Here is a 15,076-nt window from a genome sequence, read left to right on the forward strand (position 1 = left end):
GGGGTGGTCTGTACCACAGAAAACATCAACTAGCATTCAAGCCAACCTGAATACGTCTGAAATTTGATTTAAGCCCAATTCCTCTATCAGAGGCTGTTTTCATGAAATCATTCATTAGTATCGTCACTTTAAAAGACACTCAGGTTTTTGTAGAACTCGGGGGGGGGGAACAGCATGAGACATGGGATGTCTGTATGTTTCAAACTGAAAATTTACCTTAAAAATTGACCAGAAATGTGTATATATTACAAAAAATGAGTAAACCATAAAGTGATCAAACCATCAAATTAGGTATGAGGATAATGGATTTAGTGCCCCTTCTCTGACACGAGGGCTTGCTGTAAAACAATCAGTGCTTTAATGAGACAGTGCTGGAAGGCTCAGAATCACTGAATCATGACATGAACCAACCGATTAGGGACCACTATACATTTAAGTGCTCAACTACACTTATTCCAATCCCCTTTAAGGCACGGAGAACAAATGACAAACTGCTGAAATACTACCAAGAGAAATGGAACTGAAGTGTTTTTCATAAGCGTTTGTCAGAAGTGAACTGAACCAGAGAGAGCATTCCCCTTTTGAGACAGAGCGGAGCTTCATAAAGTGCTCTCTAAACTGAGCATTTCTCCCCTGACACAGCTCCTCTAGAGACCCCATTACCCCCCCCCCCCCCCCCCCATCAGAGAGTTCAGAGGGGCTGTCCTCACTGCAGGTTATTCACAACCGTCGCAGGCCCAGACTTCCAGGAACATTCCTCCTCTCCTCGAAACGCAGCCCGGCTGAAGTGCGGCACTTTCCCGAGGTCCCTGCACAGACCCTTCCCCATGAGAGCTGCTGTATCACCGCCTCCGTGGATAAACCGCGTCGGTGTTTGTGCTGTGGAGATAAACCCGCACCACAGCACTCCCACACTTCAAACGGCCGTTAGGACCGACGCTACGATGAAAATGATCACCTGTGCCCTTTCAGAGGTGCTGCCGGCACAGCCTTTTCAGAAGGCAGGAGTATCCTGCTTTTACCACTTCAAAAGGTGTTCAAATTAATCTTCGATTTTTTTCCAGAAAAATCTTTAAAAATACTTTTACCGACTTTCAGTATGGTGAAGCTCTTTTGCAGTTGGCAACCATAACCCTATAAGGTTATGAGGACTTTTCAACTTATAAATTGAAGGTGTAAGGTGTAAAGGTACCTGTGTGTGCGTGTGCGTGCGTGAGAGTGTGTGTGTGTGTGTGTGTGTGTGAGGTGTATAGATACCTGTGTGTGTGTGTAAGGTGTACAGATACCTGTGTGTGTGTGAGGTGTACAGATACCTGTGTGTGTGTGTGTGTGTGTGTGTGTGTGTGTGTGAGGTGTACAGGTATCTGTGTGTATGTGTGTGTGTGAGGTGTACAGATACCTGTGTGTGTGTGTGTGTGTGTGTGAGGTGTACAGGTACCTGTGTGTGTGTGTGTGTGTGTGTGTGTGTGTCTGTGTGTGTGAGGTGCACAGGTACCTGTGTGTGTGTGTGTGAGGTGTACAGGTACCTGTGTGTGTGTGTGTGTGTGTGTGTGTGTGTGAGGTGTACAGGTACCTGTGTGTGTGTGTGAGGTGTACAGATACCTGTGTGTGTGTGTGTGTGTGTGTGTGGGTGAGGTGTACAGATACCTGTGTGTGTGTGTGTGCGTGTGTGTGTGTGTGTGTGTGTGTGAGGTGTACAGGTACCTGTGTGTGTGTGTGAGGTGTACAGATACCTGTGTGTGTGTGTGTGTGTGTGTGTGTGTGTGAGGTGTACAGATACCTGTGTGTATGAGGAGAACTGGTGGCAGTGGGGGTGACTGTCTCTCTGGATGTGGAGGCCCAGGTCTCCTCACTGTTCCCCAGCTCTGAGGACACCCAGTCAGGCAGGATGGCGGGACTCTGCTCCACAGATCCCCCGAAGAGCGGCTCATCAAAGTAGATCGCCTGTCGATAGAAATGGATCCATGAGCTGGCCTGTTGGAGCCATCATTTCAGCTGAGACAGCTTCCAGTCAGGACTGCAGCAAAATGCAGGAACAACAAATGCTTTGTAGTGCAGGTTCTGAGGAACGTCTCATTCTAAGTCAGTGTTCTAGATCTCCACTACTTCCAGTAACCAGTAATGACTGTTACATCAACATGTTCAGTTCAGTTCAGAATATTTTAATCAAATATTTGTGAAAGTGACCTTGCACACTCCAGACTCAAAACCCAGACAGCTAGAAATCACACACAAGAGACCTCCTGGCATGCCAGGTTTTGCTCTTGACGATTGTTAGGTTTGCAGTCCCGATGATCAATGGTAGGTTCTGAGATGCAGCATTTTTTCACGGTTTTGCTTTGATGTAATGCGCTCCCTCTCCCTCTCTCCACGTCTGTGCCAGAGACAAAACACCATGGCAGAACTGAAACTACAGCACCAGCTGCAAGCAGCTCTAATCAGCTGTCATCACTAATTCCTTAAGAATAATGGCCCAAATCATAGATTTAATAAGCATTTCTCAAGGGATGTGAAATTTTAAATATACTTCTAAGTCACTGGGAGTTTATTTTGAAACCTATAAATACGAAAATGGAGAATGAAAGATGCATTGGAAAATGATGACTTCTTAATGCAAAACAGTATCAAATATTTGAAAGCTCAAAGCCAGTTCCCTTCCCACAGCACCTCTGATGCACAGCTCAAGCACCGACACGACAGGGACCTGTCATTCCATCATGCAGTGTCCCAACCTGGCCAGCAGAGGACGGTGTAACTATATCAGCACTTCTTTAAATGAGCATAACATAATAAAAAGGCAATAGGGACACAGGAACCAAAATAGATATTCTTAATTTAGCATCCGGTGCACCTTTTTATTCAATGATGGTCTCTTTTAACATGTGACTTCTGAAAACATAAAACATGTTTTAATTTATGGGAAAAGGGGTCTTTACAGCAACCCAGAAATCCATTCCATATTTACAGGAACATTTATGTATTTAACCGATGGTCTTATTCAGAATGCTATAAATAACAATCAGAGTTCATGCCCATTCATCAGACTGCTAATGCGAGTATTAATGAATACATAATCTTACAACATAAAATTATACACCACAGCACATCCAAGAGGGAAATTATAAAATTAGAATCGTAACCCAAGCAATGCTGAATAGTAGGTTTCGTATTTGAAAAGTGGAACTAAAACTAGAAGAAACCAGAAACGAATGTATGTCATTTTTATCAAGCGCAAAAACAGTCTTTTGTAGACTGACTTTTTTATCCGCAATGATGCTGATGGGAGAGAATGCAGGGGATATCAGAAGATTGTTTAATCCAGCTGAAACACATACTATACTATAATGAAAGCACTCATCCATATTCAAAACAGCATAAATCTCAAAAGAACTAACGTTGCCAATAACAACTGTTTACAGGATTCCTAATCACTGAAAGCAACTCTGGGGTCACTTCTGGAAGGGGTCACAGGAATATGCTGGGTTCCCTCCAGTTGTGAATGTTTTAAAATAATGTATGTTTTACTCCCTAACTAGTTCACTATTCTGGACTAGTTAGGGAGTAAAACATACATTATTTTCTGCTGCAATGGCAAATAGTACTGTGTTGCTTACCATATATGTTGGAAGAGTCTTCAAGGGACCCACATCGGGTTTGTGGATGAAGGGGCCCTCCAAAACCCCTCTTCTGAGCATGTGCAGAAGGAGTCGAGCGTACATGTTCCGGTTCTTCCGTGCCGTGAGCCCAGATCCAGATGAGACCGCAGGATCGCACAGCTTCTTTATCCATAAGGCACATCTCTGCCGTTCTGACCGTTTTTAAAACGAGAGCGGCAGAAGTCCGTCGTCACATTACATGCATTTACATTTAAGTATTCACCAGATGCTCTTAACCAAAGTGACTTGAAAAAAAATAATAAAGTGGCATTAATACATTTTTTAAAGGCAAAGAAAAGAGACAAGTTACCAGTGTCTTGACCTGTAACAGTTGACCTTAGGCCAACATTAACTTGAATCATGCCATAAGGTAACGTTATAGGTACAAAAGTTGGACATCAGTCCCAGGACGTACAAGAGTACGAGTTTTAAGGTTGACTCAGAAAGCAATGCTGGACAGACAGACAGACAGACAGACAGACAGAGACAGAGACAGAGACAGAGACAGAGACAGAGACAGAGACAGACAGACACCACAAACAGTATTTACTTTCAGATTAGTGGTATTCATGTAAGTTATATGAATGGACATTGCCATTGGCTTTTAATTTTACCTGACTTGCCGGGAAGTTTCAGGACATATGGTTTCATGTCCACTAGATGATGGTCAAATTCTGAGTCTAGTTTTTCCCACGAGTCCTCCTGTTGGCTCATTTTCACCTGCAATTTCGCAGCAAGCAATAATGCACAAATAAAACACCTACATGTAACACATGCTACCACCTACAGTCATGGGTTTCGTTAATTTTTTTTTGTACTAAAACGAACAAGATAAACGAGTGATAGTCAGCTAAAGCCCAAACCCAAATTTCTGCGATGTAGTAATGTTGAAACTTCACGGGTTTATTATAGCTAGCGCAGCTCCAGTTAGCGAATTACTAAAGTATAGCTAGCAAGATATTTCATTACAATATCTGCCTCAACTATATGCAACCAGTCATCCCGACTGTTGTCTCCACCATCCTCAAACCCGCTGGCTAACGTTAATGTGACAGCTTGTTTTCAAAGTTAGCTAGCTGACGTTAGGTTAGTTAAGCTAAGTACGCTAGCTAGTCTAGCTAACTAATAATAGTAATGCTTGCTAGCTGGGTAGCTCATAGCTAATTTTGTATATGCATTTAGAAGCAATCGGCGCCCAATATCTATCGGTTTACATTCATGCAGCCCAGCTTAAGAAATAAAAAGTTGAGAAGAAAAAGGGATAGGTGGTTGCTAATTACTTAGTCAGTACCTCAGACTTCGCTTAGCGGTTCCAAACGGTTCAAAACTTCAGCTTCCTTGACAGCAAACAAGACGTCATATCCGCTTTCGGCAAGAAGGCGTCTAAAATCCCCATAGCAACTCCGCTTCCAGGGGCCTGGGGCTATTATTAAAATGTCTCTGCGCTACCTTTTCCACTCAAATATTGATCGTTCAGTTATGCTCTGTGCCTGTCTTGGATGAACCTGAGGTAGCCTACTACCGTGAGTTTTACAATAAAACCTGAGTGTGACATGACTGCCCCAAGTTAGTAAGTTACTTTATTCATTCAGAACATGGTATATTATATGGTCAACATGGAGAGTTGTGTGTGAAATTTTCGGCTGCAAGCAACTCGGCACATCTTGGTCTCATCATGGAACTGTATAAAATAAAAAGACATTGTATTTGCAACATTTTAAGAAAGAACTGAATAAGCAATAAAAACAATAACCATCAACATCAGGCTAATAAAACAATGCAAAATATTAAAGGTACAATAGGTAATTTTGGACGGCCAAGTGAGGAATTGCAAACACCTTCAAACCACAACACTGTACATCCCACGACTTGTCTTTGAACGCGCTGACGTTGAAATGCCATTGGCTGTGGCAATTAGAACCAATTTTCAACCAATGAGCTTGAATTATTGTACAGCTATACAATGTATTGGTACAGAGCGCCGGCCCGTCAACTGCATATATTGAAACCCAAATTTAAGGACTATAATATATATAATTTATAATTTATATTTATAAACACAGGCAGAGGGTGAGTCAACACGTCAGTGAGCCTTTTTCAATGACAGGAAGGGATTGGTCTTGTAACAATGTTTTAACACAAAAATCTTACCTATTATAGTACACATGAAAATCATTTAAACAATTGGTGCAACCTTTTTGCACTTTAAAAAGTGAATTGCTGTTGCTTCCATTGTGCCCCTGACTGGAATTTCAGTATGGTCACCCTGAGCCCCCTTGTACACAGTCGATATTAAGTCAAATAATACACACAATGGGTAGCACATTTGTGAGTGTGGACTGACTGAATAATCTTGCTGCACTTTTCTATACTGAACCTGTAACTAAAATTGGAGTTCCCTTTTCATTTTGAAGCATTACAGAGTGGTGGTCCATGACAGGGACACACAGCCCAGGTCCTGGAGAGCCAGCAACATTTCTGGTTTTTGCTCCATCAGAGCTTGAGTTTAGATGATTAAAAGTCAGAATCAGAATATTGTGAATATCTCCTCCAGCACATGGTCACCTGCATTTATTAAAACTAATGAAAAACATTACAATTAGGTACTTACAGGTTTGAATGGAGGAATCCATGGCACTTGAGGATCAGGGTTGCCTACCATTGTCCTCTGGTTTATGAGACATTGTGTGTGTATATCTGGCCTCGTTTTTAAGATGTTAATTTTTCAAGACTCATTAGATTTAAAGGCCATTCGGAGTTGTTTTCATGTGTTGTATTATTGCAGTGTTTAAAGTATACAATGGCCCATTGTAATAGACACCAATAAAGGCATTGTGCCAGTAACTTTCATTTATGGTATAAACCTAGTTACGAAAGAGAAAATATCTAGCCTAATATGAACTCAAGCAATGTCTGTGACATGGTTAGCCAATGTATTAAAGGCACAGGCCAGACTGAAACGCAGTAATTCCAGGGATTACCCCAAACGCGGACTCTGCAGGCTAATGAAAATGCAACCACGTGATGAAATGGGGGCGGAGCGTGGTCTGGCTTTGAAAAAAAAGCCATTTTGTGTCGTCTTTACAATACATATCTTTGCAAAGTCACAATTCTCGTTCGGGACACATACAAATAGAAGAGCGTGTGGGTTTTCGGCTATATCAGGTTGGTGCAATGCAGCAGATGTTTCATTTGTAACGCCATTTTGTTAGGCTTTTGGAGCGCTGGTTGAATAGGGTAGTCTAATCCCTTTCTCCGCTCCTTTTTTGACATTTAGCTAGCTAGCTAGGTAGTCTAATCATTCAGATGTCAAGATGGCCGCCTCAGATTCAAATTATATTCTTTAGACACTGATCTGTCCTTTGTTTTTATTCAGCCATTTGGATCTTTTGTTCATTCGACAGAAAAGGAAAGACTAACGATTGCATTATGCGTGCTCCTCTGTTGCCAGGTAGAAAACGAGGTAGGGTAGCTAGCTAGCTTGTAGCTGACGAGCAAGCTAGCAACCAAGGTGATGCTTTGACTACTCTTGTTTATGTTATGGTGGTAGCTAGCTAAAGCTACCCAGATTTGTTCATTGTCGGGTTTTGCGTTTTAGTCGTTTTTGTTTTATATTTGTATCGCTGGTGATCTATGTGGCCGATTTACCCAAAGTGTAAAATATGTTCGTTTATGTATCGTGTAGCTTCTGCATTGTGTAACTATGTCGTAGCAAGGCACACGTTAGACAGTGTGCTACAATGTTTTGATGTAGTGCAGCAGCCAACATACAATGTACAGACCGACAAGCTAAAGCAGGCCAAAGTTCCCATAAGGGAGAGGTCTTCAAAGTAATCGTGGAGACACAATTGTCAGAATCAGAGCAAGGAAAATATTACGTTTGCACGCGATTAACTGGAAATCGAGGTAGCTTATATAGCAACATGGGCTCCATCCCAGTAACATGGCCATATCATGGCTGCAATTTGAGACATGGGGCAGAAGGAGTGGAACAAGGGGGTGCTGCATAGGCCTAACCTAAATCTCATAGCCGACTTGTAAATGCGTACTAATATCGATGCTGCATCAGCACATATCGCGAAACAAGGGCTTATTTGCAATGCATAGGCCTACCTGTAAAATTACTTACGGCTAGCTGCTTTAGCATGTGCATTGTACAAAAACAATCTTAACGTCCATTTTCTGGCAAAAACTCAATGTTTACCAGTAGGTGGCATGCACCCGCATTTTAATAAAATGATGACAAACTTCACAGGTACACGCTTGTACTTTCTGCTCACCAGTCCCTTTGCCTGTATCCCACACTTTTGATTATGTGTAAGATGCAGATAATGCGAGGCAAAATAACACGGCAAATAATAAAGCAATAGCGCAATAACAATAGGTACAGAACAGCCCGTAAATATACAAATTGGGAATGGGGGAAAAAAACCAAAAACATTTTCATACTTGCTACAGATACTGTACTGTGTGGAAATGTGATGGCTACTTGGAGATCAGCTACAAATGCACAGCAAAATTAATGTGTGTGTGTATGTATATATATATATATATATATATATATATAGTAATCTGGTAAAAGGCTGGTGTTGATGTGTGGACTGCTCTCATACCCTCCGTTGCAGATGCTGCCCCCTGGATAAGATGCACAAAACTACGCTGATTAAGATCACAGAGCTCAATCCGAACCTCACCTGCCCGCTGTGTGTGGGCTACTTCATCGATGCCACCACCATCGTGGAGTGTCTGCACTCCTGTGAGTATTGCCATGGCAATGGTCCATTTACCATTCCTCCATTCATTCATCAATGGAGCGGGAAGGATGATCGCACCTGGGTCTAATAATCTGAATCCAAAACAATGACACTTTAGCGCCAGGTCTGATATGTATATCTTGTATCTCATGACCTGAAAGTCCTTCACAGTGAAGGAGGGAAAATCACATAAACCGTCAGTTCAGTTCATATATGCTTTTGTTGTGAAGACTTAATTCATGTTGCTAAATTGTTAAATGGTGATTTTGCCACTTGGTTTGGTCGATGCTGAATGATGGGAATAAATGGTCTGCCATTATTGACCGAATGTGACCTTACCTGATAATTGAATTAGCACTGTTTTGTGTGGATAGTTTCTTTTTGGATCTATATCTTTTATCTATATTCCAGTGAGATGAGCTTGTACTTGCCTTGAGCAAAACCAGTCCCTCTGTGTTACACCCCCCCCCCCTCTTTTTTCCTCTAGTCTGCAAATCCTGCATCGTCAGCTTCCTGGAGACCAATAAATTTTGTCCCAGGTGTGATGTCAAGGTCCATAAAAGTCGGCCCATGCTCAGCATCAGGTAAGTGCGTTTGACATAATCCTGTTTTTACCTGCTGCAGCCCGCAGACTGAGATCAGTCGGCTGTACTGGATCAGACCATAGTAAAACATTCAGATACACATGCATTCTGCAGATGGGTGAATTGTTGGCAGGGAAAATATTGTTGTATTGACTTCCTTGATGCGAAACAATGGCGACACGAATAGTGTTCTTGTGTTGTGAAACTGAACTCCCGCATAACTGCCTCCCACATACTGTAAACAACCTGTGGGGTTATGCCACGCACTTATTTAAATGTAAATGTGTTTTCTAAATCAAGACCGACAGCCTGGACAAGTGCCAGCTTTTTTGCGAGTGTAATGCATGACACTATAGCGTTGATACAAGCTAGGACTCCTGGGCCTCCTTCACCTTATGTGACTGCGTGTCAGTGCTCATCACGCGGCAAGAATGGAAAAAAAGCTCTCCGTTGCGGCCACTAACTGTGCTGTTCTCCCACAGGTCAGATAAAACCCTGCAGGACATTGTGTACAAGCTGGTCCCAGGGCTCTTCAGAGGTGAGTGCGAAGGTGTAAGGCCCCGTCACTCAAATTAAGGGCCGAGAACTGCTGGTTCATCATCCAGCCTGAAGCCAGTGGGGCCAATCAGTGGCACTAATTGTTAAGCTAATTACCTGGGAGAAAAGAAACCAAGGGACGGATTTGGATTCAAGGGCCAGATTTGAGTATCCACGGCGTGCTTCATCGCTGCTGATCGCCCAGCCATATCCAGCAATATCAATTCAGTGTGTTTGTGTTCTCTAATTGCTCCTCTATATGCCCTTTTCCACTGGTAGTGTCCGGTGCGAGAATCCTGCTGTGTATTCAAATGCGATGACACAGGCGCAGGAGCTTGCATGCAGAATGAGAGATTGTTATTTGGAGTGTGAAAACGATCTTTTGTGACCACCGGTCACCACAGACAAATCCGTCAAAACAGGAAAATGAAGGATAGCCACATTAGGACATTGCGTATACGATAAGGATTTCCCTGAATAATTAACCCAGCCATTTTGTTTACGGAGTCCTGTTGGCGATGCTCTGGAATCTCTTCCTGTCTTACATTCCCTTCTCATCGCTTGTGTCTGACAGATGAGATGAAACGAAGGCGGGACTTCTACACAGCAAACCCTGTGGTTGATGGTAAAAAAGAGGCATTAAAACCGGAACGCTATTTCCATCCTGGTGTAATATTCATCATCTGTGTGTATGTGTGTGGAGAGAGGATATGGGGTTTGGTACAAGTATCTGTGTGTGTGTGTGCGCACATTTGTTTCAGTTGTAATGCATTTCTGTGGTCTAGGGCAGTGGTTCCCAAACTCAGTATGCTGTTAAAAAAAAGTAAATGATAGGAAGGGATTTCCAATGGTCTTGGAACAATGTTCTCTTACCTATTGTACTTTAAGTGCTGTCTGTGACCCTGCCCTCCTTCTCCTCCTCCTCCTCCTCTCCAGAAGCTCAGGCCGTCAGGGAGGGCCATGGGGAGGTGAGGGAGGAGGTGAGGGTCCCGGAGGAGGACGAGATCATCAGCCTCTCCATCGAGTTCCACCAGGAGAAGAAGTACGTACCCAGCCTGTCCTTTCTCCTCACGCTCACACACCTTCCACCAAGTCCCGACCAGACCCGGGTGAAATATGTAATTGTTTTTTTTATTCAGATACTTTTCTACACTTTACTGAGCTTGTCCGGTGTATATGAAATGCCGCCTTCTGGTCCTCTTGGTTGGCTCAGTTGCACCAGGCACGATCAATCGAGCTCCGAAAAGTATTTGAATCCAAAACAATTACATGCCTGACCCGGGGGTGGTCCAGAGTGCCTTTAGCCTAGTTTAAATGTCGTAACAGAGAAACGCATGTAACAGTTCCTGCTTTGCAAGGACTAGCTTTTGCATGGTGTAAGAACTGCTCTTCCTGTTTGCCATTTGACATGACACCATTTCCCCTCCTGTGAGTCACGGATGCTGGTCTCTCATTTCTCTCACAGAAACGACAAGAAGGCCCCGGACTCCAGAGAGGCAGACCGAGAGAAGGTATTTATTAAGAAATGTTTTCTGTGTGCACCTGTCTACATTTTAAAGTGGCCACCTGTGATTGAGACCCAAAAACAGAATTTTTCCTGGGTGAGGAAAATGATTCCGCTGGAGCACTCTTGTTTGTATTGAAATGGGAATTTGTTTTATCTGCACATTACCCTCTACATCCCATATCTTTGGGTAACCCCGTGTCCCTGGCAAACTTGGGTCAGATATGGCTCAGGCAGTAAGAGCAGTTGTCTGGCAGTCGGAGGGTTGCCGGTTCAACCCCCCGCCCGGACTGTGTCGAAGTGTCCCTGAGCAAGACACCTAACCCCCAAATGCTCCTGACGAGCTGGTCAGCGCCTTGCATGGCAGCCAATCGCCGTTGGTGTGTGAGTGTGTGTATGAATGGGTTAATGAGAAGCATCAATTGTACAGCGCTTTGGATAAATGCCAACCATTTACCAGATACAAAATTGTTTTAAAATACTCATTCAAATACTTTTCTGTGCTCAATTGATCTTACCTCATCCAATTCAGCCAACCAAGAGGACCAGAACGTTGTGTTTGCAGTATGTCGTTGGTTCCAATACAGCAGACAAGCTCACTAAAGTTTAGAAACATATTTGAATCCAAAACGATTACATATTTGACCCAGGTCTGGTCTCTGGGGGGCCCCCGTTTGTCAAAATCGCTCACCCTTCCCATCTCACCCCTCTGCTCCTTCTCCAGCCCAACAGTAAACGCTTCCTTCGTTGTCCAGCTGCCATGACCGTCATGCTTCTGGCCAAGTTTCTGCGCAGCAAGATGGACATCCCCAACAACTACAGGGTAAGAACTCTGCCCATTCACATCCCAAACAAGTACAGGGTAAGAACCCAGACCATTCCCACACCCAACAACCACTACAGGGTAAGAACCCAGACCATTCACATCCCAAACAAGTACAGGGTAAGAACCCAGACCATTCCCACACCCAACAACCACTACAGGGTAAGAACCCAGACCATTCCCACCCCCAACAACCACTACAGGGTAAGAACCCAGACCATTCACATCCCAAACAAGTACAGGGTAAGATCCCATACCATTCACATCCAACAACTACAGGGTAAGAACAGTTACCAGTCACCCCCCAACAGCTTGGAATAGGATTAGGTTTGTTTCTCCCAAGAATCAGCAATGCTGACATGCTGAGTACCGACTCTTCTCTCCCTCTCTCCCTCTCTCCCTCCCTCCCTCCCTCCCCCAGATTGAGGTTCTGTATGAAGGCGAGCCTCTCAAAGACTATTACACCCTAATCGACATCGCCTACATCTACACATGGAGACGGGTAAGTGAGTAACACTCTCAGCCCTGCCAAGGGGTCATTAGATCCAAAACCACACTGCCCTACCTGTTCCACACCCCCAGGACCATAGAACCCTCCCCCAGTCTGTCCTCCCTAACCAGGACACCAGAGCAACTAGCCCATCAACACACTTCCAGCAGCAACTTAGTTTTCCCTGGAGCTCTCCCATCCCAGTACTAACCCGCTTAGCTTCAGCCGTTGAGCTGGGTGCACGATGGTACGGCTGCTGGCTTCATGTTCAGTTGAGTGAATAATTTGTGTACCTCCAGCAGAACGGCCCCCTGCCACTGCGCTACTGCGTCCAGCCGCCACGGAAACGGCTGAAGCTGTCCCACCCCTCCGCCGCCTCCGGCTCCGCCCACTCCGATGGCGTCAACACCAGCCCCGCCTCCGACAGCGAGTCGCTAAGCGACAAGCCCAGCAGCCCCAACACGCTCCCGTCCAGCTCCTCCCCCTTACCCAGCCCGGACCCCCACGGCCCCGCCCCTTCCACCGGCGCCCTGCTCAACGGCTCCCCCTCGCAGGACGGCCCCCGCAAGCACAAGCCCGACGCGGGAGGGGGGGGCACCTGGGGCGGGGCGCTCACCTGAGACCGCCTCCCCTTTCCGGGGGGAGGGGCTTCTCCTACCTGTACCTGTACACATTTTTATTTAATCTACTCTTTCAATGGACGGACAGCTCCCCTGGGAGACGAACGAGACTATCACCTTTTATATGCATCGCCTTTTTGTTTCTAATTGTATGTTACTCCTCTGGAACCAGCAGCTTGGACTGGACAGTTTGGAACCAGAGGTTCGGTTTGTTTGCATGAAAGGGGGGTGGGTGGGGCATACACACACACACACATATATATACATATATATATATATATATATACACACTTCCATTAGAGTGCGTGTTTGTATATACAAGTGCATACGTTACGTTGTTCCCCCTCAAGCCAAAATGGATGGAGTAGACAAGGGGAGGGTTTGTGCTCCATGTAAAGGTGTCCATTTCACATGAACGCCAACCTTGATGACGCAACACTACGGGAATGAATCGTCCTGATTTTTGTAACCGCACGCCAACGCCGCGTTCCTGGACTCGCGTAGTTATCCCAGACCCGTCGTTACTGCGCTCGAAAAGCATTCGAGTGCGCTTACCGAGCTGCGATTACGAGCGCGATAGGCTCGTCACGGAGTTTACCGACGACTTGGCGTACTTCGACGTTTGATTTCCCAGAAAAAAAACTAAACAAAAAAAAAAAAAAGCCGGAAAACTTGGCTGCGTTTTGGCCACTAAATTGTATAACAAACTGTAACTTTTTCTATTAAAAAAAACAAAAAAAAAACGTTTTTGTAACCTATGATCATGTAAATTATTGTCTGGGTTTGAGGCACCCGACTGCACCCGAGTTTGAAGAGCGTAGAGACAGAGGGTGATTGGTAAAGCACCATGCTTTCTCCGGGATGTCTGTTGTATAAATAAATACATGCATAAATGAGTACATTGGTAACGTGTCTTAAAGGAAATGCCTTGCTTTAAAATGTGGGGGGTACAGAAATGTTAATTTAAGTCATTTTATTGCTAGATGAGGAAAAATTGGGATTTAAATTTGACTTTTTAAAATTTTATTTAACTGTAGTTTTAAATCTCCATTGCAATGCTTCCAATTATCTATGGGAAATCCCTGCATTTAATTTATAGTTCTGACCAAAACCGGTGTGCAAATGTGTAAGCACTTTTCTGAAAGGGTGCTCTCCAACCATGAAAAATAGTAATAAACACAAAAAAAAAACAAATAGCTTGTTTTGGTTTTTGTATATACAGCAGTAGTCATTTTTACCTTACTGGGTCTGCCAGAGTTCCCATAAATGGTAGATTTGGATGAATTCTCAAAACAGGTTTTTTTTTTTTTTATACACATATACACTCTACCCCAGGGATCATATAATCTGGCCCTCGAATCCAAATGCAGCCCTGGATTTCTTTCCTCCTGGGTAATTAACTCAACACGTAGTGCTACTGATTGGCCAAACGGTTTTCACACCAGACTCCCAGGTAAAGCGGGGGTGGAAAACAGGGGACCAGGGATTCACATTCTCCCAGAAGCTTGCAGACTCCTGCAGTTACCAGAGGTATTGCAGTGTTTTAAGCCTCTGGTGCCAAAAAGGTAATTTTCTCATTGAAGTCCATTCAAAACTATGATTTCACTCCAGAGAATTTAGACCATTTTGGATAGTACATTTCAATTCCAAAATGTCTTCACACAGAACCAATTACTCCCCATGGAGCCGCACAGAAGAAGAGATAAGATTTTTTAAATTCCTAGGTACCCTGTGCGCATGCTCTGGTGCTAAAAAGCCCAATGGGCAAAGTGCATCAATCAAACAAGGCAGCTTCCATAAATTGGCTTCTTGCACCACTGAGCAGCTCCCTGAGGAATCCATTGAACCAGTAAGCGGAAGCAGTCTCCAGATCTTCTATACAATGGCTTCAGAAAGTATTCAGATCCCTACACTTTTTGCAGACATGTTTTTAGAATTTTTTGTAAATGCATTTTAAATCAAAAACTCATTTATATAAGTATTCAGACCCTCAATTCAGTACTTCGTAGAAGCTCCTTTGGCAGCAATTACAGCTTTGGGCAGTTTATCCCATTCTTCCAGGCAGATCCTCTCAAACTCAGTCAGATTGGATGGGAAGAGTGTGAACT

The 15,076-nt window shown here is 44.0% G+C and overlaps 2 protein-coding genes across 7 annotated transcripts in view; one reads left to right on the forward strand and one right to left on the reverse strand.

The window, feature by feature from the left end:
* Window positions 1-5,012, reverse strand: part of cep112 (centrosomal protein 112) — an 84,487-nt gene extending 79,475 nt beyond the window's left edge. For 2 of the 3 annotated variants that reach the window (XM_061224189.1, XM_061224187.1), the window contains exons 1-4: window positions 4,948-5,012; window positions 4,271-4,376; window positions 3,615-3,808; window positions 1,781-1,944 (exon numbers count right to left, since the gene is read on the reverse strand). In XM_061224189.1, the coding sequence (XP_061080173.1) occupies window positions 1,781-1,944; window positions 3,615-3,808; window positions 4,271-4,370 (458 nt within the window). In that variant the 5' untranslated portion in view covers window positions 4,371-4,376; window positions 4,948-5,012. Of the gene's footprint in view, window positions 1-1,780; window positions 1,945-3,614; window positions 3,809-4,270; window positions 4,377-4,936 lie in introns of all 3 variants that reach the window. The other variant, XM_061224188.1, reaches the window with a different exon arrangement.
* Window positions 5,013-6,691: 1,679 nt separating this feature from the next.
* LOC133114469 (polycomb group RING finger protein 2-like) lies at window positions 6,692-14,162 on the forward strand. 4 transcript variants are annotated; one of them, XM_061223894.1, is made up of 10 exons: window positions 6,692-6,821; window positions 8,282-8,412; window positions 8,898-8,994; window positions 9,477-9,532; window positions 10,106-10,156; window positions 10,468-10,573; window positions 10,997-11,042; window positions 11,760-11,858; window positions 12,280-12,360; window positions 12,648-14,162. In XM_061223894.1, exons 2-10 carry the CDS (start codon window positions 8,301-8,303, stop codon window positions 12,966-12,968), a joined length of 969 nt encoding a protein of 322 aa, XP_061079878.1. In that variant the 5' UTR covers window positions 6,692-6,821; window positions 8,282-8,300; the 3' UTR covers window positions 12,969-14,162. The 4 variants fall into 4 exon arrangements, with proteins under 4 accessions (XP_061079878.1, XP_061079881.1, XP_061079879.1 ...); XM_061223897.1 differs by having other exon boundaries at window positions 12,651-14,162; XM_061223895.1 differs by lacking the exon at window positions 6,692-6,821 and adding an exon at window positions 6,879-7,063 and having other exon boundaries at window positions 8,280-8,412.
* Window positions 14,163-15,076: the final 914 nt, after the last annotated feature.

The sequence above is a fragment of the Conger conger genome, chromosome 16 (genome assembly GCF_963514075.1).
Source record: "Conger conger chromosome 16, fConCon1.1, whole genome shotgun sequence".
Taxonomy (NCBI): Eukaryota; Metazoa; Chordata; class Actinopteri; order Anguilliformes; family Congridae; genus Conger; species Conger conger.